At 39.1% G+C, this 21,685-nt stretch overlaps 4 protein-coding genes and 1 pseudogene across 5 annotated transcripts; all 5 read left to right on the top strand.

The window, feature by feature from the left end:
* Positions 1-3,648: 3,648 nt before the first annotated feature.
* Positions 3,649-4,273, top strand: LOC311358661 (gamma-crystallin M3-like; the record flags this gene model as incomplete). The annotated part of the gene is made up of 2 exons (XM_084478759.1): positions 3,649-3,891; positions 4,001-4,273. Exons 1-2 carry the CDS (start codon positions 3,697-3,699, stop codon positions 4,271-4,273), a joined length of 468 nt encoding a protein of 155 aa, XP_084334885.1. The 5' UTR covers positions 3,649-3,696.
* A 2,260-nt stretch (positions 4,274-6,533) lies between these two features.
* LOC311358774 (gamma-crystallin M1 pseudogene) lies at positions 6,534-7,350 on the top strand (annotated as a pseudogene). Its single transcript has 3 exons — positions 6,534-6,545; positions 6,700-6,987; positions 7,078-7,350. The product of its transcript is annotated as a gamma-crystallin M1 pseudogene (transcript).
* A 2,572-nt stretch (positions 7,351-9,922) lies between these two features.
* On the top strand, positions 9,923-10,551 carry LOC311358659 (gamma-crystallin M1-like; the record flags this gene model as incomplete). Its single annotated transcript, XM_084478757.1, has 2 exons — positions 9,923-10,177; positions 10,276-10,551. The coding sequence occupies exons 1-2, from the start codon at positions 9,974-9,976 to the stop codon at positions 10,549-10,551; spliced, it is 480 nt and encodes a 159-aa protein (XP_084334883.1). The 5' UTR covers positions 9,923-9,973.
* A 4,491-nt stretch (positions 10,552-15,042) lies between these two features.
* On the top strand, positions 15,043-15,713 carry LOC311357987 (gamma-crystallin M1-like; the record flags this gene model as incomplete). The annotated part of the gene is made up of 2 exons (XM_084477962.1): positions 15,043-15,312; positions 15,441-15,713. The coding sequence occupies 2 exons, from the start codon at positions 15,043-15,045 to the stop codon at positions 15,711-15,713; spliced, it is 543 nt and encodes a 180-aa protein (XP_084334088.1).
* Positions 15,714-18,293: 2,580 nt separating this feature from the next.
* On the top strand, positions 18,294-18,919 carry LOC311358873 (gamma-crystallin M1-like; the record flags this gene model as incomplete). The annotated part of the gene is made up of 2 exons (XM_084478974.1): positions 18,294-18,545; positions 18,644-18,919. The coding sequence occupies exons 1-2, from the start codon at positions 18,342-18,344 to the stop codon at positions 18,917-18,919; spliced, it is 480 nt and encodes a 159-aa protein (XP_084335100.1). The 5' UTR covers positions 18,294-18,341.
* Between the last annotated feature and the right edge of the window lie 2,766 nt (positions 18,920-21,685).

Here is a 21,685-nt window from a genome sequence, read left to right as displayed (position 1 = left end):
CACTGTTCTTCATTAATAAATACTCCAATGTCGATACAACAATGAATAACACTCAAATATTGAGTAAGTAAGTATGGAACCGTGTTTATGTAACAATCCCATCTGCTGGATTCGGTGGTCCAGTATGGAAGCATATATGTAGTAAAATTCAAATGGAAATGCAATTTGCAATTTGCAATTCAATAAGTCATTACATTATGCAATTGACAATTCATTATGCAATTGAATAATGTAATTTGTAAATACGTTATTCAAAGTGTATTTTAATATGCAAAGTGAAAATGAAATCCTCAATAAAATTTGCAAAAGTTATAACAATAAAAATAGAATAACATTTTGTCAAATTTTTTGAGTTCCCTTATTAAAATTGAAAAGCTATAGTGTCCCCGTGATTGCAATGCACTTCGCCACGCTCCGTGTGTTGCAAAATTCAAATGACATTTCAATCCGCAAAACACTTTGCAAATCGTTTTGCAAAACGTTTTGCAAAACGTATCAGCCAATCGCGTCTGGGGGGGAACTACGTCACTTGCTCGTCAGACCAGCTGATCATCCACGCACGTTGCAATTTATTTTCTATGCCTAGCATTGTGCCAGATTTGACTCTTAATAGGTCTATGGTTTGACTGAGTTTAAGTAATTATAACTGAAAATGGCGGAAAAGACGGTCTGGCAGCTGCTGCGGGATAAATAAATAAATAAATTGCAATGTGCGTGGATGATCAGCTGGTCTGACGAGCAAGTGACGTAGTTCCCCCCCAGACGCGATTGGCTGATACGTTTTGCAAAACGTTTTGCAAAACGATTTGCAAAGTGTTTTGCGGATTGAAATGTCATTTGAATTTTACACACGGAGCGTGGCGAAGTGCATTGCAATCACGGGGACGCTATAGCTTTTCAATTTGAATAAAGGAACTCAAAAAATTTGACAAAATGTTATTCTATTTTTATTGTTATAACTTTTGCTAATTTTATTGAGGATTTCATTGTCACTTTGCATATTAAAATACACTTTGAATAACGTATTTACAAATTACATTATTAAATTGCATAATGAATTGTCAATTGCACAATGTAATGACTTATTGAATTGCAAATTGCAAATTGCATTGCCATTTGAATTTTACTACATATATGCTTCCATAGTCCAGTCTCTTATCGATATATATTGAACATGTTTTATATTGATATTGATCAAAAGTCTATCACAATACAATAATTTATTGTTTTATTGCCCAGGCCTAGCCCTTCCCTACATACCTTGGCGTCAAGCTTGACAGAAAACTGTCATTCAGACAACACCTGGATACAGCCAAAGCAAAGACAACCTCCCGTGCCGCGCTGATACGGCGTCTAGCCAGCACCACATGGGGAGCCTCCACAAAGACGCTTCTTATTTCCACCGAGGCCCTGGTGTTCTCCAGTGCTGAATACTGTGCTCCTGTCTGGTGCCGTAGCCCTCACGTCAACAAGCTGGACACTGCCCTTAACAACGCCCTACAGACTGTCTCCGGATGCCTACGAGCCACTCCAACCAACCGACTGCCCGTCCTCGGAGGAATCGCTCTCGCACGGGTCAGGCGAGAAGGAGCAATGCTGAGTCCCGCTCGAAAAGGCACGGACGAGTGACTCCTGGACTCCTCCACAAAATCACCACGGAGACCTCACAGGCAGCGCATGTGCCTCAAATCCTGGCGCCCCTTTGGCACACACGCGCCCAAGCACTGCTCCGCACAACACCAGCTGACACCTCCAAGGCTGCCTGGGTCAAGGCGAAATGAAAGGACCAGTTGAAGTCAGCGGAACCATCTCGGCTACACCACTACAGTTGAAGACCCCACGGACGTTCTTGGCCAGCATCTGCCCCCGAAAGCAGTGCAAAACCACCTCAACCACCTGAGGACAGGTGTGGGACGTTTTGGGCAGCAATGCTGAAGTGGGGCATCACGGACAGTGCCCAATGCAAGAGCGGAGACCCACTACAAAGTGTGGAACACATTAACTAGTTGCCCCAAACACCGGCTCCCGAATGGCGAACCTAATAAGGTCTAATTGACCTTGATCTTACCACACTGGACAGCTCGCCTGTCCAGTGGACATAAGCCAGAAGAGAAGAATGGATTGCTGTTGACATCTATTGTCATTTTCTTGCATGCATTTACATGCCAAGCTTATGCAGACTACAATACTTTGTTTAAAACACACCGTACCATAACTTAACCTAACATAACTAAAAGTCATAAATAAGCAAGCCTAGCATCCATTACCATGAAGATTAAGGTTTTTCATGACCTAGATTGGTAAATGCATTGCTCTGTGTGTGTGTGTGTGTGTGTGTGTGTGTGTGTGTGTGTGTGTGTGTGTGTGTGTGTGTGTGTGTGAGATTCAGAATCACATCAGTGCCTATTTTGGAGATCTATTTAAGTAATTAGTAACTACACCTGGACTAAAATACTGAATGGACACATTTGGAACAATACATTTTCTTATGCTGACACTCTAAAGCCTACACGTAGATGCCAGCACAAGTACCACGGAAGCACTTGAATTATGTGTCTGTCGAACGGCCATTGATAAAATACAACTCTTGGGATCTTTGTACAATCACTAGTATTGTCTGAATAATCCTGGATTAGCTGGTCTCACAGCTGTGATGGTGAGGAGGTACATTTGACGTTACTTCATTGGATGTAAGATTCAAAACCAAACTATCACAACATAAAGACTTTGTGGGCCACCCATTAATGTTGTTCAATGCTAATAATAATAATTACTCTACAACCTTTGTGCATTTCATTCTATAAACAATATTGCTCTTGTTGGTTTGATCAATCATATAACTTAATTTGAGTGGAAATACAAAAATCTAATGCTACACCCTACATGCTGATTCTGTATCTCATAACGATATTAAATGAGAATAGAAGAAGTATAAAATAATGTTTTTTTTAATTTAAAAGCAAAGTTGGATGTTGTCAGTGTGTCCAATTTTTATAATTTAGGTCAAAATGCTTTTCAGTTCATGTGCTGATCTTTGCTTTGAATTGTCACCCATTCGGTAAAGTATGTTGTCTTCAACTTCCTTATTGACTTATTGATAATATAACATAAAAGACTTCACAAGACGGCGCATATGACTGTGCCTTGTGTTGTTACATAATTGTGAGTGGTTGAAATGTATATGATTAAGGCAATTATCATAAGACACAAGGCCTGATTTTTAATAACTTAAATTGAATACAATTATTTTATAATAATGTTTGATTTCTGTAGTGTACTGTAAATGGTACAGTATGTTTGGAAGCTTCTCTTGACCACCTTTATGTAAGAAAACAATACAGTGCAGACAAATGCATTCACACTACACATGTATCCAGTGTTGGATAACCTGCAGTTGCATAATCCTTTTAACATCCACACCGCTCTGCATGCCGCTATGATGCTTGGTCAGGGGTTTGCACAATTAAATCCCTACATGCCGTTTAGCGCAAACAAGTATAAAAGAAAGAGTTACAACGATGAGGATTCAGAACATCCAGAGGACCACCAAAACCTGCAACCATGGGCAAGGTAGGCATCTGATCTTTTCCATCCTGTACAAAAAATGACCTGTGCAAAAATGGTAGCCTAATACCCATCTTCTTTCAGATCACTTTCTACGAGGAGAAGAACTTCCTGGGCCGCTCCTATGAGTGCATGAGCGACTGCGCCGACATGTCCTCTCACCTGAGCAGGTGCAACTCCTGCAGGGTGGAGAGCGGCTGCTTCATGGTCTATGAGAGGAACAACTACATGGGCAACCAGTACTTCATGAAGAGGGGAGAGTACCCCGACTACATGAGCATGATGGGCATGGGCAGTGGCATCAGGTCCTGCCGCATGGTCCCCATGGTAAGATATACAACATATACAAGGTTTATACATTGCCTTTTTTATCAGTTGTTTATTGAGTAATCATTATATCTGACGGCTAATAACATTTCCCATTATTCCATTATAGTACAAGGGCCAGTATAGGATGAAGATCTACGAGAGGGAGAACTTCGGTGGTATGTCCAATGAGATGATGGACGACTGTGACAACATCCAGGATCGTTACCGCATGTCCGACTGCCAGTCCTGCCACGTGATGGACGGACACTGGCTGATGTACGAGCAGCCCCAGTACAGAGGCAGGATGATGTACATGAGGCCTGGAGAGTACAGGAGCTTCAGGGATATGATGAGCTGCCAGAGGTTCATGAGCATGAGGCGTATCACTGATATGTGTTAAGCATCTTCTTTTGCCACCATGTGTACAAAATTCGATTCAATTAAAATTGTTATGATTTCATGACTTCGACTCATCCATTTCTACTAAAATAACATTGGTAGTAGTCAAATTTGTATTGACTACGTTGTTTTGGTTACCCTTGGTGCCTAGTTATTATAAAATGAATAACACAAATGTTCACAGGAAGGCAAATTTAATTAAAAACTTTAGCATTTCCTACTATAATGTGCCTCAGTTTCTTTTCTGCTTTTTTGTTTTGTTGCTGACAACACACCGATTTTTTCGGTTGTGATATATATATATATATATACATAATATAATATAATATATTAAATTGTTGATTCAATTTAAAATAAAACTTTGTTAATCCAAGATGCGAATTCTAGAAAATGTTTACATTTAATAATTAATATTATTTAAAAACGTTATTTTCTATATTTTTTGAATACTCAATAAGCATGTTCATAATGCACTTATTTAAGAAGGTATTACTGAATATGTATAACAGGCAGGGAACTGTACTGATTGGCAGATATAATACTTGAAATTATTTTTTTCAAATTATGAAATTTCCAACTTTAGTTTTGGTGTTGCCCTGCTTTGAAAAAATTACAAAGCAAATATATGTCCCTCCTTCAATCCAATGTACACATTTAACTATTTTCACCAGCCTGTCCGTGTTTGTTCTGTGACCAGGATATGTGGATAAGTGACATCATGGGTGCACATTTAGAATGACAGGCAGCGGAGGGGATCAAAGGCTAGAGTTGGGCAGCAGTGACAATGAAATAAGATAACAGAATGCACTTTTGCCATAACCTGCATTATCCTACTGAAGCCAAAACTCGTATTTGGCAACAGATTGCAACCTCAATAAACATTGCTTTTATCTTGTATTTATGGTATTCATTTATTATTATTTTTATTATGATTAATTATTATTTATTTTGTGTTAATGTGTTTTAATCACATGCTTGGTGAACCAAGAGCAACACTCTTGTCCTGTATCGATACTGGAATGAAAATTGGATTTTGAGAATGTGTTTTCTTATTGGAACAATGAAAGGATTGGCACTAGATTTGTTGGGAGGGTTAGTGATCAGCTGAGGAAGAATTGATAATCATCTATCTATAAATAAACATACAGAGAATATAATAAAATGGTTGCCAATGGTTGGTCCTATGCACCTGTTGCCCCTGAGCATAACTATCAAGCAACTCTTAACACAAACTTGAAATCCATCTTTCTTTTGACTTTATTAAATCACATGTTAAAGATGGGGGAGGAGACCTTGGGGAAGACCCAGGACTAGGTTATAGCTCAACACTGGCCTGGGAACGCCTCGGGATCCCCCTGTCAGAGCTGGTCAATATGGTCTGGGTAAGGGAAGTCTGGGACCCCCTGCTAGAGCTGCTGCCCCTGCGACCCGACCCCGGATAAGCGCTTTTGAAGATGAGGATGAGGATGTTAAAGATTTCGCCATTTTGCAAAATTGTAATGAATTCTGCTTGTCACTGGATAATCTGTTTATAGAGCATTACCTTATGTCAAAGATGTAGATCTAGAAAGTTGATTAAGGCTTTTAAATGTGAAGATTTCAGCCATAAATTATAGCAGCCATATGTGGCATACCGGTACAATGTGCACATAATCACTATCAATGAGGAAATTTTTGTTTTATTTTATCTCACTCATTGTATTGTACTAGAAAGTTAACATGAACTTTTTCAGAAAATAATACATTTTTAAACAGCAAGCAGTTTTTCAGTTTTCAAGTCTAATAAACTGTAGAATAATTTATAACATAACAAAAATACACACTATTTAATATTCTGGTCAAAATAGTAAATCATATTTTCAGGTTTCCCATGACAATTCAGTATTTTAGCAAACCTACCCTTGTTTGATAATTTAATGAAGCATTCAATTAAAAATATGAATCAAGAATCAAAACATCATCGATGTATCACATGCTTACAAATAAACTTTATTATTTAATCTTATATTCAAACCCACATTAAGAGGCAGCGAGGCTTTCATTGAACACTATCCTGAACTTATAATAGGAGAGTTCGACCCTGTTAGAGCATGAGTAATCCGCTGTATGGATTTCTATAGCATGTTGCTGGGTCAGTTGTTTGAACAATAGGGGTGTCAGGCAGTGTTTGAGTCTGTTCTGGTATAAAAGTATGGGCCTGACACAGGTAGGGTATCAGTTCACCAACCGATCTCTGACAGACCTCAGAAACCAACGCAATCATGATGGGCAAGGTAAAAAAACGTTCATGTAACGTATTTATATAAATATATAAGAGTAATACATTATATATTACATTATTTAATATATATATCTTAATGATAGTATATTAAATAATGGCTGATTTTCTTTCAAATAAATACCATCAGTAATGGCAAAATAATCCAGTATTATCTGCAATGGTTGACAAATGTTTTGTTTCAGATCACTTTCTACGAGGAGAAGAACTTCCAGGGTCGCTCCTATGAGTGCATGAGCGACTGCTCCGACATGTCCTCCTACATGAGCAGGTGCCAGTCCTGCAGGGTGGAGAGCGGCTGCTTCATGCTCTACGAGAGGAACAACTACATGGGCCAGCAGTTCTTCATGAGGAGGGGAGAGTACAACGACATGCACCGCATGCAGAGCATGGGAATGATGTTTGACAACATCAGGTCCTGCAGAATGATCCCCTATGTAAGAGAACTCACCAACAGTTCAAATGCAACTACTGGTTATTGAGGTTATGAGTCTGCTGACAATTTTCTCTGAATCTCTGCATTACAGCACAAGGGCCAGTTCAGGATGAAGATCTACGAGAGGGAGAACTTCGGTGGTCAGTCCTATGAGCTGATGGACGACTGTGACAATGTCATGGATCGTTACCGCATGTCTGACTGCCAGTCCTGCAACGTGATGGACGGCCACTGGCTGATGTACGAGCAGCCCCAGTACAGAGGCAGGATGATGTACATGAGGCCCGGAGAGTACAGGAGCTTCAGGGAGATGATGAGCGGCCAGAGGTTCATGAGCATGAGGCGTATCACTGATATGTGTTAAGCATCTTCTTTTGCCACCATGTGTATAAAATGTGAATTCAATAAAAATGTTTTGATTTCATAACTTGTGACTCATCCATCTCAACTAAATTAACTTAATACAGTATTGACTACATGGCAAGACACATATCACCTCATATAATTAAGAGTTTTTGTTAAACTAATACTTACATTTTTCACAGGAAGGCAATTTGATTAAAATATCATTAGCATTTCATCCTATAATGGGCCAGAGGTTTTGCTGCTCTTTCATTGTGTTCCTTAGCTGACAGCTCAATGGCTTTTCTGTCATGATTTGTCTTCATTCATTTAATTTGCTTAAAGATTGAATGAAAGATAAAACAATACTTTTTGATTCCAGATGGGAAATTCAGGTAGATGTAAACATGAAATAAAAAAATGTTAGTTGAAAACTTTAATCTATATAGAATTTAATACTTTATAAGAATGTTCATCATGGGCACGGTTTAGAAAATACAGATTTTTGGCAGATATAAAAACAAAGACACAAAAACAAAGATTTTCTTGAATGTGTTATTTTTTATTAATACTTGATATGCTCTTTGTCCAATTATGAGATTTTCAACTTATATATTTGGTGTGCCCCCATGTGTTTAGTTTTTGCTGTATGCAAAAGTGTCAAAGGATAAGGCTAATATATCTTCCTCTTTCAGTCCAATGTAAACATTTAATTATATTTTCAGCATGTGTGTTAGTGTGTGTGTGTGTGTGTGTGTGTGTTTTTGTCTGTGAACAGGATATCTAAAAAATAGATAGATTAACACCAAATTTGGTGTGATGATTAGTCATGGGCTGAGGAAGAGCGGATTAACTCTTCATGCCAATTAGAAAACATGGGGTGTGGCAGTGGGTGTGCCATTTGTGTGTAGTTGCATGTCCCTCTGAGAACTAAATATGTTTAAAGGTTGTGCATGGATTTGGTGGGGTGGTTTGCCATGACCAGGCTGAGGAATAACTCATTCACTATTCACGGCAATTGGCAAAAAGTGAGTGTGGCACATTACAAAAATGCACAAAACTTCTGAATGGATTGACATAACACCGTAACATTTCATGGCAAGCTTGGTAATAGGTTGGAGTTCAGGTGAGCCATTTTTCACACCACTTGGCTAGGTGTTGCAGTGGGCGTAGGCAATCGGAAAACTACACATCACTTATGAACAGAGTAAACATTTCCAAATTTGGTGCAAAGATTGGTAAAGGGCCGGGAAAGAACTGTCTGACCTTTCTTCAACAAGTGTCCGAAAGGGGTGTGGTGGACATGGCCTAGCACAAAACAGCAGGGTACTGCTAAACTTATTTAGATGTTGCCTCACAATTTGTCAGTAGGGTTGCTCAATCCCATTAGGGGTGGACCTTCCCAGACCCCAACCACTTAGTTTTTCTAAACGTCTCAAAGGATACCTTGGTGCTGCCGTCCGGGGGCAGAGGTTTGTGCTCTGTTGAGCACATTTTCTTGTTAAGGAAGCATTCTTGAAATTTGACGTATTCCCATTTTATTTTGCTTTCCATTTATTATTGATATATTTGATATTTTATTATTTATATAGTTTGAACATATAGAATAACTGCTATACAAACCTCTATCGATAGAGTACAACAGTGGATATGATCATATTGTTTTCAATAGTTGGTCCTAAGCACATAATGGCCCTACGATGATTATTATTTCAACTTTATACGTTCAATATTTAAGAATTGTGCTAAATTGTAGTGAATTCAGTTTATCACTCAATATGTGAATTTAGGATTCATTTGGATTGAAGATGTAGACCTTCAATACAGGCTTTTAAATGTTACGTTTTGGGCCATAAATGACAGCAGCAATATTTGACACACAGATTAATCTGCACATAATCACTATCAGTAACGCAAACATCTTTTATTACATTGCATGTAATAAAATAGGAAGTTAACAACATGAGCTTTTTCAGATAATGAATAATATAACAGCAAAAGGTGCTGGAGATTTCCAGTGTAATACCCTTGTTCACAACTAATTTGTTCTATTTTGGCCATTTGATTAATAAGATGAATAAAAAAAGATAAATAAATAATAAAAACATTACCAGAAAAACATAATAATCCAATCTCATATTAGATCCATCTTAAAGAGGCTGTGTTGCTTTCAGTTAACGCTACATACAAAAGTTCAATTAGGAGAGTTCGAGCATGTTAGAGCATGAGTAAGCCTCTGTATGGATTTCTATAGCATGTTGCTGGGTCAGTTGTTTGAACAATAGGGGTGTCAGGCAGTGTTTGAGTCTGTTCCGGTATAAAAGTATGGGCCTGACACAGGTAGGGTATCAGTTCACCAACCGATCTCTGACAGACCTCAGAAACCAACACCGCCATCATGATGGGCAAGGTAAAAAATATTAATGTAACATATTTATATTAAAATATATCTAAGAATAAGAAATTATATCTAAAATTATTAAATTATATCTGATAAAATTATTATAATTTAAATGAAAGCTATTTTTAGTACAACAATCAGTAATGGCACAGGGTTTCATGATTATCTGCAATGGTTGACAATTTTTTTGTTCCAGATCACTTTCTACGAGGAGAAGAACTTCCAGGGTCGCTCCTATGAGTGCATGAGCGACTGCTCCGACATGTCCTCCTACATGAGCAGGTGCCAGTCCTGCAGGGTGGAGAGCGGCTGCTTCATGCTCTATGAGAGGAACAACTACATGGGCCAGCAGTTCTTCATGAGGAGGGGAGAGTACAACGACATGCACCGCATGCAGAGCATGGGAATGATGTTTGACAACATCAGGTCCTGCAGAATGATCCCCTTCGTAAGAGAAATCACAGTTCAACATTTACTCTGAACTAGTTTACATTCACTGTGTTGATGACTCTGCTGACACTGTTTCTCTGAACCTCTGCATTACAGCACAGGGGCCAGTTCAGGATGAAGATCTACGAGAGGGAGAACTTCGGTGGTATGTCCAATGAGATGATGGACGACTGTGACAACATCCAGGATCGTTACCGCATGTCCGACTGCCAGTCCTGCAACGTGATGGACGGCCACTGGCTGATGTACGAGCAGCCCCACTACAAGGGAAGGATGATGTACATGAGGCCCGGAGAGTACAGGAGCTTCAGGGATATGGGCATGAGCGGCCAGAGGTTCATGAGCATGAGGCGTATCACTGATATGTGTTAAGCTTCTTCTTGTGCCACCATATGTACAAAATGTATATTCAATAAAAATGCAATGATTTCATACATTTGTCACTTTGACTCATCCATTTCTTCTAAAATAATATGTCTAAGTATTTACTACAAAGGCATGACAAAAATGAGCTAACTTCAATATCCTACAGTTTTCTAAGTCTTTTTTAGTGTTTCTTACCTGGCAACACACAGCATTTTGTGTCATGATTTTTTATAAATTATTTAGGTTCATGATACGCTTTTTAGAATAGATTGAACAATCATATTTACACTAGGATGTTGTTGTTTGCTGGTTTCTGTGAGCAGGATATCTCAAAAAGCGCTTCACATACAGTATATAACCAAATTGGTAAGAATGGATATTTTTTTGCCAAGGAAAAACTTATTGGGCCCTATCTTGCAGTCTAAAGTCAGTGGAGCGTTATTCAGATGCTATTTTAAGGGTGCATGCTTGGCCATAATGTAGTGCACAACACGCATGCACGTTGGTTCTCTCATCTACACGGACGCAGCAGTTCCCATTTTTGCAAACCATACATAATTACAAGGAAAATAAAATATTACCACATGAGGGAAATCATTGTGGTGTCCATGAAGATGAAAAATAGGCATAAATCTTGGGGTTGGCGTATCGGGTTGGGTGCCGATTTCCAAGCCCCCCAACACCCTTCAACGCTTTCCGCGGTGCGAGAGGGATGCAGGGATGTCCTCTGCTGGTGTCCTGGCCACTGGCAGATCCACCTCCAGCTATAAGGTGTGTTCGTTTGATGCCAGGAAGCTTGGACTTACCTCTTCTTCTGACGTTGTTGTAGCGCTTGCGGCACTGGTACAATGTCCTAGGGATGCCAGCTGCTGAAACAACTGTGGCGATTTCCTCCCACGCCTGTTTAACCAAAGCTAATTTGGGTGGGTTTCTCCCATCCCCATACAATATAACCTCTCTGTCTTTTACGGCCCTGACGAGTGCGTCGGTCTCCTCGGCTGTAAACCGTTCCTGCCGTGAGCCTTGTAAATCCGCCGTCATAATAGCAATCCACCACGGAATGACGGATGGCAGAGGAGGAGATAACGCTCTGATTGGTTTATTGCACGTTACGCCAAAACCACACCTATGAGTAATTAAGCTACTTTAGACCAACCCATTTTAGATTTGCGTCGGGCGCAAGAGTCATTTATCCGCTGGTATAATAGCAACATCGCCAGAGAACCGCTCACAAAGAGTTTCATACTTGCGTTTCAGACAGTTAAAATGGGGCCCATTGGCTCTTTATGACAATTGGCTGAATAGAGGGTAGAGGGGACCCAAGTATGTGTGTCCGTCTGGGAACAAGCAACGCACAGATTTGCACCATATTTGATGGGAAGGTTAATCATTGCGTGTGGCAAATAAACTAAACTTCTAAATAGTTTTACATAACACCATAACATTTCAGAGGAAGCTTGGCTATGGGCTGGGGGACAGGTGATTTGTTTTTTCATACCACTTAGTTTGGTGTTGAAGTGGGCGTGTCCTTATCACAAAATTGCACATAACCTATGAACAGATAAAACACCACCAAATTTTGTGTAAAGGTTTTTAATGGGCTGAGGAGGAACTGTTAAACCTTTTTAACCAAATGTCTGAAATTAATTAGGTGAGGCATGTCTTATCACGCAACAGCAGGTTAACTCAAACTTATTTTGGTAGTGCCACCTAATTTGATCCAGAGGTTGGTCACACCCATTGATGCTCAACTTCCTAAGGCCACACCCACTAATCGTTTTGAAACATCTCCAAAGGATTGCTTCGTGTGACTGGCCTTGGCAGAGGTTTTAGCACAACTGAACACAATTTGTAGTAATGGATGTATTCTGGAAAAATGACATATTTACTTTTTATTTGTCTAATCATTTACAATTGATACATTTGATATTTAATTATTTATTTATTGATATGGTTTGAACAATTAGAAGAACTGCTTTAAAATCATTTATCTATAAAGACATATTCAGAGGATATGGTCAAATCGTTATTCCTACTTATCTTTACTAGCTCACATGTTGAAGATTAAAAAATGTAGCTAAATTGTAGAAAATTCACTGGATATGTGACTTTAACTTAACATTTACTTAAATTCTGTCAGGAATCACTGTCATCGGGGCATGAGTAGAGTGTCCTGCCAGAACTAGCTACGCCCATTTGTAGCCCTAGAAAGTTGAATATAGGTTTTTAAATGCAGCCTATCACACAGTCCTTTGCACTGTGTGATCTGGGGCTATCTGATCACACTCTTATTCATCTGAGCATACAGGCAGAAAACTAAACATTTCTAAAGCCGCTGAGAGGTAGTTGAGGAACTGCATGACTGCCTGGATAACACTGGGAGCTTTTAGGCCTGCGACCAACAGCACGAAAGAAAACACAGGGGCTGAGACACACCAGGATGAGTAATAACATTGACAAGCTCTGGCTCACAGCAAGACTCAGATAGCTTCATTTAGAGAAGGAGAGGGCTTTCAGGAGTGGAGACGGGGATTTGTTTAGACTGGCTAAGTACATTTGGAAGGACGATTAAGGAGGCCAAACAACAGTACTTAGAGAACCTGGAACAATTCACAGCCAGTGACTCCTCCTCCATTTTCAAAAAGCTGAGGATCACAGGCCTTAATGACAGACCAGCCGCCCTGACCTCTGTGGTCAAGAGGACCTTTGAGCACCTCGTGCTGATCCACCTCAAGCCCATCACCAACGGCCTCCTTCACCCACTGCAGTTGGGCTACAGAGCCAACAGGACTATACAACATGGGACTCCACTTCTTGCTTCAGCCCCTAGACTCCTCCGGAACCTTGGTCCTACTGTATTTCTGGACTTCTGGTCAATCGACACCATCACCTCAGTTCTTCTCCACAACAAGCTATCCCAGCTCAGCATGTCAAAGTCCACCTGCAGGTGGATCACTGACTTCCTGCCAGACAGGAAGCATATCATGCGGCTGAGCAAGCTTCTCTCAAAGCCATCAGCACTGGAGCAACACAAGGATGTGTGGTCTCTCCTTCACTCTCCTCCCTCTATCCCAACGGCTGCACCTCTAGCCATCCTTCACAGCCATCATTGAGTCTTTCCTCAGCTCATCTTTCACCGTCTAGTTAGCTGCATCCTCTGCCAAGGAAAGGCTGACTGCAGTTGATCATTTGGTCAGCCGTGAAGGTCAATGGCTTCAACCTGCTGTCTCTCCTGGACCTGTATCACTCCAGGAACAGGAAGAGAGCAGGAGAGGTCATCGCTAATCCTTCTCATCCCAGTCACCACCTCTTCCAAAGACTTCCATCCAGCAAAAGGTTCTGGTCTATCAAGACCAAAACCTAGCGCCACCTGAACAGTTTCTTTCCCATTGCAGTGGGTCTCATAAACAAGCACCCCTGCCTCCCACTTCCCCCACCCCACCCTGTCACAAACAAACACACACACACACACAAAATGCAATGATGTTCCTGCACCACCAATAACACCAATAACCTCCATTTTAACATAAACATGTGCAAAACAAATGTATATAAATACACACATTTCAATCTGTATTATTAATACTTATTTAAATCAAAATGTCGACATGTCTCGTACCCATTTCCTCCAGTCCTACCATTGCCTCTTAGTCTTTCAGAGCCTACTATAATTTAAAATATTGAAAGACATAGTGTGCTAAGTTGTGTGTTTAGTTGTTATTTGTTTTAATTCTTTGGGTTCTGGTTTGTATTTTTGCTTATGTTGTTTAGCTTCATGTATTTTGAGCACCAGCCACCAAGTCGCTTCCCTTGTACGTGGAAATAGACTTGGCAATAAAATAATTCATATTCTTAAATGTGAATATCCAGTCATAATTCCTAACAGCATTGGATTGTACTAGAAAGCTAACAACATGAGCTTTTTCAGAAAAGCAATAAATTATTAAATCGTAAATAAATTGTTTAATAAAGCATTAAACAAAAGATTACGAGAAAATTATTAAAATATATCACAGGCTTACCAGAATTTCTTTTTATAATCAGATATAATATGAGAACCCTCTTTAAGAGGAAGAATTTCTTTCAGTTAACTCCCTAACCCGGAGTTCAATAAGGAGAGTTCGACCCTGGTAGAGCATGAGCAAGCCTCTGTATGGATTTCTATAGCATGTTGCTGGGTCAGTTGTTTGAACAATAGGGGTGTCATGCAGTGTTTGAGTCTGTTCTGGTATAAAAGTATGGGCCTGACACAGGTAGGGTATCAGTTCACCAACCGATCTCCAACCGTCCTAAGAAACCAACACAGCCATCATGATGGGCAAGGTATAAAATATGAATATTAAGTACTCATAACAAACATTATATAATAAAAATGTATAATTGATTTAATTATTTCATGATATCTGATTAGATAACAAATGATTTCATTTAAACTAAAATATATATTTTTAATAATCAATCAATCATTAATGGCACAAGATTTCCAGTATATCAGCTATGGTTGTTTTGTTTCAGATCACTTTCTACGAGGAGAAGAACTTCCAGGGTCGCTCCTATGAGTGCATGAGCGACTGCTCCGACATGTCCTCCTACATGAGCAGGTGCCAGTCCTGCAGGGTGGAGAGCGGCTGCTTCATGCTCTACGAGAGGAACAACTACATGGGCCAGCAGTTCTTCATGAGGAGGGGAGAGTACAACGACATGCACCGCATGCAGAGCATGGGAATGATGTTTGACAACATCAGGTCCTGCAGAATGATCCCCTATGTAAGAGAACGCACCAAAAGTTCCTCTCTTACTCTCACATAGTTCCACTTTTATATTGGTGTTTAGTGTATATGGTTATTGTGGTTATAGGAGTCTGCTGACATTTTCTTTGAATCTCTGCATTACAGCACAGAGGCCAGTTCAGGATGAAGATCTACGAGAGGGAGAACTTCGGTGGTCAGTCCTATGAGCTGATGGACGACTGTGACAATGTCATGGATCGTTACCGCATGTCTGACTGCCAGTCCTGCAACGTGATGGACGGCCACTGGCTGATGTATGAGCAGCCCCAGTACAGAGGCAGGATGATGTACATGAGGCCCGGAGAGTACAGGAGCTTCAGGGAGATGATGAGCGGCCAGAGGTTCATGAGCATGAGGCGTATCACTGACATGTGTTAGTTTCATCATCAATAAAACTTGATATGACGTAAATTTGCTTGATGTCTTTCTGGTCCGTTTAACTTGATAGCACCTGATTATTATATATGTAGTTAGCCATTTAGATTAAAAACATACATGAAAGCAATGTTGGAGGGAATTTTTTATCTAAAAGGATATGGAGTACAAAAGTACATACAATCCAATGCGTATTGTAATAAAAGTATTTACAAAGTTATCACACAAGGATGTCAATATTGAGGTCCACATCTAACTCAAACTGAACATCAGCATTGAAAATCAATTAACAATGTTTAACATCACAATTAACATATTTAATAAAGAATTATGTTGCCAGATTTAACAAATCATTGACACCCATACAAAAATCAAACCAGCAACTTGTTCTGGAATGTGTAATTGTGCATTGACTATTTTTGTGTGAAATTGTATATTAACTATGTATATATGTATATTAACTATGTATATTTTAGTAGACCCCTCCTGCTCCTATTGATTCCCCAGTTTCTCAATTGCATATAGCCTGGAAATCCAGACCCACATCTAGAAAGCTGTAGAGTCTGGCAACGAGTAATGAAAATGGCCCAACTCGAGGGGCAGCACCAAGCATGCGTTTGAAAATATCACTGCGACCAATCAGAAGAATACAAGGGGTGTCGTATCCAGACCAGCGGAGCTAACCAATAGATAAGACACTCACCGTATCCGGATGGTAAAACAGCAACGCTTTTGGCCCGCCTATATCAGATACACCGATGTGATTGGTTAATGTTCTGGGCCAGGGGTTATATTGCTAGTTCCCAGAGTGACTCGCTGAGCAAATTCAAATTGTGCTCTTGCGAGAACTCTGGATTTCCAGGGTAACTTGCATACACCCTTCACACACAATATAACATTGATACATCTTAATTTATTTTTTCCACCCAGACACACGCATCTGCTTGCATACATGCGCGCACGCGCACACACACACACACACACACACACACACATCCCTTCATTTGTGTACCTTTACTCCTGTTGGGGCCTCTTGGACCAGATCAACATTGAAAATAAGAAACTGTTCTTAATGTTTTTTCTGACAAAAAATAAAGGTTAAATAATAAATAAAAATGAACTGGGAAAAATGTATCAAACAACAAACCACCCGTTTAATTAAGCAACCAACCTGATGTGCCTTTCCTCTTATTTTGCTAATAAACACCATCCTCTTAACCCTGTCCTGCTGCATGATTCATTCCTCTACTAAAACTACCATCATCGAAAGAGACAGCATATGATCCAGTTTGTTAAATCCTTGGACTCCGACACATCATGTGGACATGATGTTGGTTGGATTGTGGCCCCAAGTTCTTACATTTAACCATAATGAATAACCTGTTCTGGCCTAGGCTGAGAGAAGCTCATGAAACGTGGTGTTATCGCGATCTACCGCAACGCAATTTCCGTTCTCCATCTTCGTATGAGCTATGTACACCAGTTAACAATCCACAGAGTGAGAATTACATTACAAGAACAACAAGGACAGGTCAAATAAATATGAGTTTTGACCAAGAAATTGACAAAGCAATATCCAAAACATGATGTCCTTCTATCAGAAGTCCCTCCCTCTCTCTCGCTCTCTCAAAACATTAAACATATGCACCTAAAACGGATATAGTTTCCTCTGAAGCAAACTTGGAAGCTCTGTCTCTCTCCAATAGTGCACATTTCCAGCACCCTGTTCCAGACATTAAGTTGTGAGGTGATAATGCATGGGTACATGGTTCGTTTTAGACAGTGTATGTGTTTTTCGTTTTGCTGCTCAATCCTTTAGTAGGGTAGCAAACATAATTAAAGTAGTGAAATATGGTACATCATATTTTCCAGTTATGGTATGGCCTCCCAATTCAAAATAAAAGATTTGATAATCATTTAAAAGTTTATTAATAAGTATCCTATACTTATTTTGCCAAGGGCTTCACTTTATTTTTGCCAACCAAAACAAATTTTCCTTTGGGTAATAATTCTTACCTTTAATGTAAAAGTATATGGTTCCATACAAGCGTTTATTGTGGACTGCATTGGAGTTATTTAGATATATTTATCTTTAGTTATATATATATTGATTTTTATAATGCATATTGTTAAAGAAATTCAAGAAATAATTAAAACATATACTGTACTAGATTGAATAATGTAATTTAAGTCAAATTTATATTTGAATCCTCTTGAAGTTTTTCAGTGAACCCTCGATCCATACGTTCAACACTGTTAAGAGCATGTAGAAACTTCTCAATGGGCTTCAACAGTACGTTGAGTCAGAGTCATGAGTCAGTAGTTTGGACAATAGGGGAAGTCATGCAGTCTTTGGGTCTGTTCAGGTATAAATGTAGGGGCTTGACACAGGTAGAGCATCAGTTCACCAACCGATCTCTGAGAGACCACCAACACCGCAATCATGATGGGCAAGGTAAAGATATATTAACATAAATCATTGATTTGCATTAATATAAATAACATGATATAGATTAAAGCAAACAAGTTAAATTAAGAAATTATATTCAGAAATTCTAAACTATGGCAGACAATTTTTTTCAGATCACTTTCTACGAGGAGAAGAACTTCCAGGGTCGCTCCTATGAGTGCATGAGCGACTGCTCCGACATGTCCTCCTACATGAGCAGGTGCCAGTCCTGCAGGGTGGAGAGTGGCTGCTTCATGCTCTACGAGAGGAACAACTACATGGGCCAGCAGTTCTTCATGAGGAGGGGAGAGTACAACGACATGCACCGCATGCAGAGCATGGGAATGATGTTTGACAACATCAGGTCCTGCAGAATGATCCCCTTCGTAAGAGAAATCACAGTTCAACTTTTACTCTGAACTAGTTTACATTGACTGTGTTGATTACTCTGCTGACACTGTTTCTCTGAACCTCTGCATTACAGCACAGAGGCCAGTTCAGGATGAAGATCTACGAGAGGGAGAACTTCGGTGGTCAGTTTAATGAGATGATGGACGACTGTGACAACATCCAGGATCGTTACCGTATGTCCGACTGCCAGTCCTGCAACGTGATGGACGGCCACTGGCTGATGTACGAGCAGGCCCATTACAAGGGCAGGATGATGTACATGAGGCCCGGAGAGTACAGGAGCTTCAGGGATATGGGCATGAGCGGCCAGAGGTTCATGAGCATGAGGCGTATCACTGACATGTGTTAGTTTCCTCATCAATAAAACATGATTTAACTTACATTTGCTGGATTTCTTGCTGGTCATTATAACTTGATAGCACCTGACTATCCAAAATAACACAGAATATTCTGGAGTCAGGGTTATTAAAATCATGGAAGGGCAATTTTGGAGGAAAATTGTATCTTAAAGGATATAGGTAGAAATGTAATTACAATACAAAACATATTGTGGTAGGTGAGGAGGTGTGATGACGTGACGTGCTCAGGTTGAATGAGAGTCAGACACTGTCCATGATTATTAAATAACTATAAGTCCTAAAAGCAAACACAAAATATAACATACTGGTGGAGTTAGAGGAAATAGAAAAATGTATTGATCAACACTTCGACATGGCTACGAGACCAGATAAACTATCCTTGCAAAAACTCATCAATGATTTGGATTACTTTACAAAAATATCTGGATTGAAACCTAACTATGAAAAATGCCATATAATAAGATTACGTTCACTAAAACACACAAATTTCACTCTACCGTGTGAAATACCAGTGAAATGGACAGATGGATCCATTGATGTATTAGGTATCCATATACCAGAGAATATGAAAGACATATCCATACTTAACTTTAAAATCAAATTAAGTAAGCTCTCTAAAATTGTACAGCAAGGGAATACACTGACCATCTATGGTAAAACAACTCTTTTAAATACACAGATTGTGTCACAGTTTACTTATCTAATGTTAGCACTACCGACACCTGCAGAAACCTTTTATAAGGACTATGAACAACAAATATTCAAATTTATATGGAATGGAAAAAATGAAAAAATCAAACGCACATATCTATATAATGAATATAATTCAGGTGGTACAAAATTGCTGAACTTGAAAACTATGAATCTATCATTTAAGGCCTCCCTCATACCCAAATTGTATTTCACTTTTGGAAAAGGCTCATCCTATGTTTGAAAAAAACAACTATTTCCATTCTTACAAGTTCAACCCTCACATTTTTTTGTAATGAAAGATATTTTCTCCGAATTGTCTGCCTTTTTGACAGATGCACTGCAAAGCTGGCTGCACTTTCAGTTCCACCCTCCAGAAAACAATGACCAAATTGTACAACAGATGCTATGGCTTAACTCTTATATACTGAGTGGAGGAGCCACAATCTTCTTGGAACAAATGTTCCGAAATGGTATAATGTTTGTAAAGGATATTATAAATGAATAGGGGTAATTATGTCATATTCACTATTAGGCATGGACGAGTATGCACTCTGCAAAAATAGAATCAACTAATTGGATACTTACCACAACAATGGAAAAGAAAAGTTAACTTGATGTCAGGTTCACACAAAGTATGTAGACCTGCTATAAAACATACCAGATGGTTAAAAAGAACAAAGATTAATAAAGAACTGTATAATTTTTATTTACAAGATAAAAAACTGGTGGCAATACCTTATGGAATTTTTGACAGCTGGGAAAGAATGTTAGACATACCAATCCCATGGAATCAAGACTTCACAACTTTGTATGGAACAACAATACATACAAGAACAAGATATTTTCAATACAAATGACTTTATAAGTATTTAGCTACAAAAAAAGTTATGGATATGGGGGAGGAGTCAACACCTTTTTTTGATTCTGTAAGGAGGAGGAAGAGACAACAGATAATTTATTTTGGTACTGCTCATCAGTTGCTCTGTTTTGGATTGAAGTGAAAAGGTGGTTGTTGATCTATGATGTAATACTGGGATTGGATCTTTTCACAGTGCTTTTGGGTAATCTGTCAGTTGACACTCATGCTCTTCAGAACATCATAATTTTGTAAGGGAAAATCATAATTTTCAAAACAATAGCTGTAAATAAATTTAATATAGGGAGATTTAAAAACTACATTAAAGTTTACTGTGAAACCGAATATATCATATGAAACTAAGGAAACACACTATGCAGAAAGATGGAGTAAAATAAAGGAAGTGGAAGGATGGGAAACGCAAACAAAAAATAAAACAATATAAAATAAATGACAAGTAACGAGGTTAATTAAAGAGACAAATTTCCCTTTGAGGAAAGGAGATAGGAGTTTGGGAATAAGGGATGCCTCTCTCCACCAATGCAGCGTGTTGCTGTTTGCGGGGATGACTTGTGGGGTCGCAATTTTTGGCTCAGGCTGGCTGCTCTGTGCGTTATCCATTTTCAAAACAGGATATACTTTATTCACTTGATTAGTGCACCCGCTACTGCAATAAGATGGCAAACGATAAAATAAAAACCAAAAGGTATAATCATACTAATAGAAATGCGCTAAACATGGCACTTTAATTTCAACTTAAAAAAATAATAAATCATTCATATAAATTTCAATACGGATATTTCATATCATGTTTGAATGGATATTAGAATATCGAATAAAAAGTGACAGCCCTAATGAGTACACTCCTACGCTTGGTCTTGTTTCAGTCTCCATTATAGTAAGGTAACAGACCAACTAGCGTTTATCGGTTATACTTAATAATTCTGTGTATTGTACTATATTGCTGTTAGACTATGGCATATAGACATATTTTTGAGAACATTTTACAAAGAAAGACTTAAGTTGATTGAAAATTTCAAGTTCATATTTGGATCCTCTTTACGTTTTGCAGTGAAGCATCCATCTATACATTAAATTAGCTCAACCCTGTTAAGAGCATGTGGAAGCTTCTCAATGGGCTTCTACAGTACGTTGAGTCAGGGTCATGAGTCAGTCGTTTGAACAATAGGGGCCGTCATGCAGTCTT

The sequence above is a fragment of the Micromesistius poutassou genome, assembly GCF_964030765.1.
Source record: "Micromesistius poutassou genome assembly, chromosome: 14".
NCBI classification, from domain to species: Eukaryota; Metazoa; Chordata; class Actinopteri; order Gadiformes; family Gadidae; genus Micromesistius; species Micromesistius poutassou.
The sequence above is the reverse complement of the archived record's forward strand: the minus strand, read 5'-3'. Positions and strand labels throughout refer to the sequence as shown.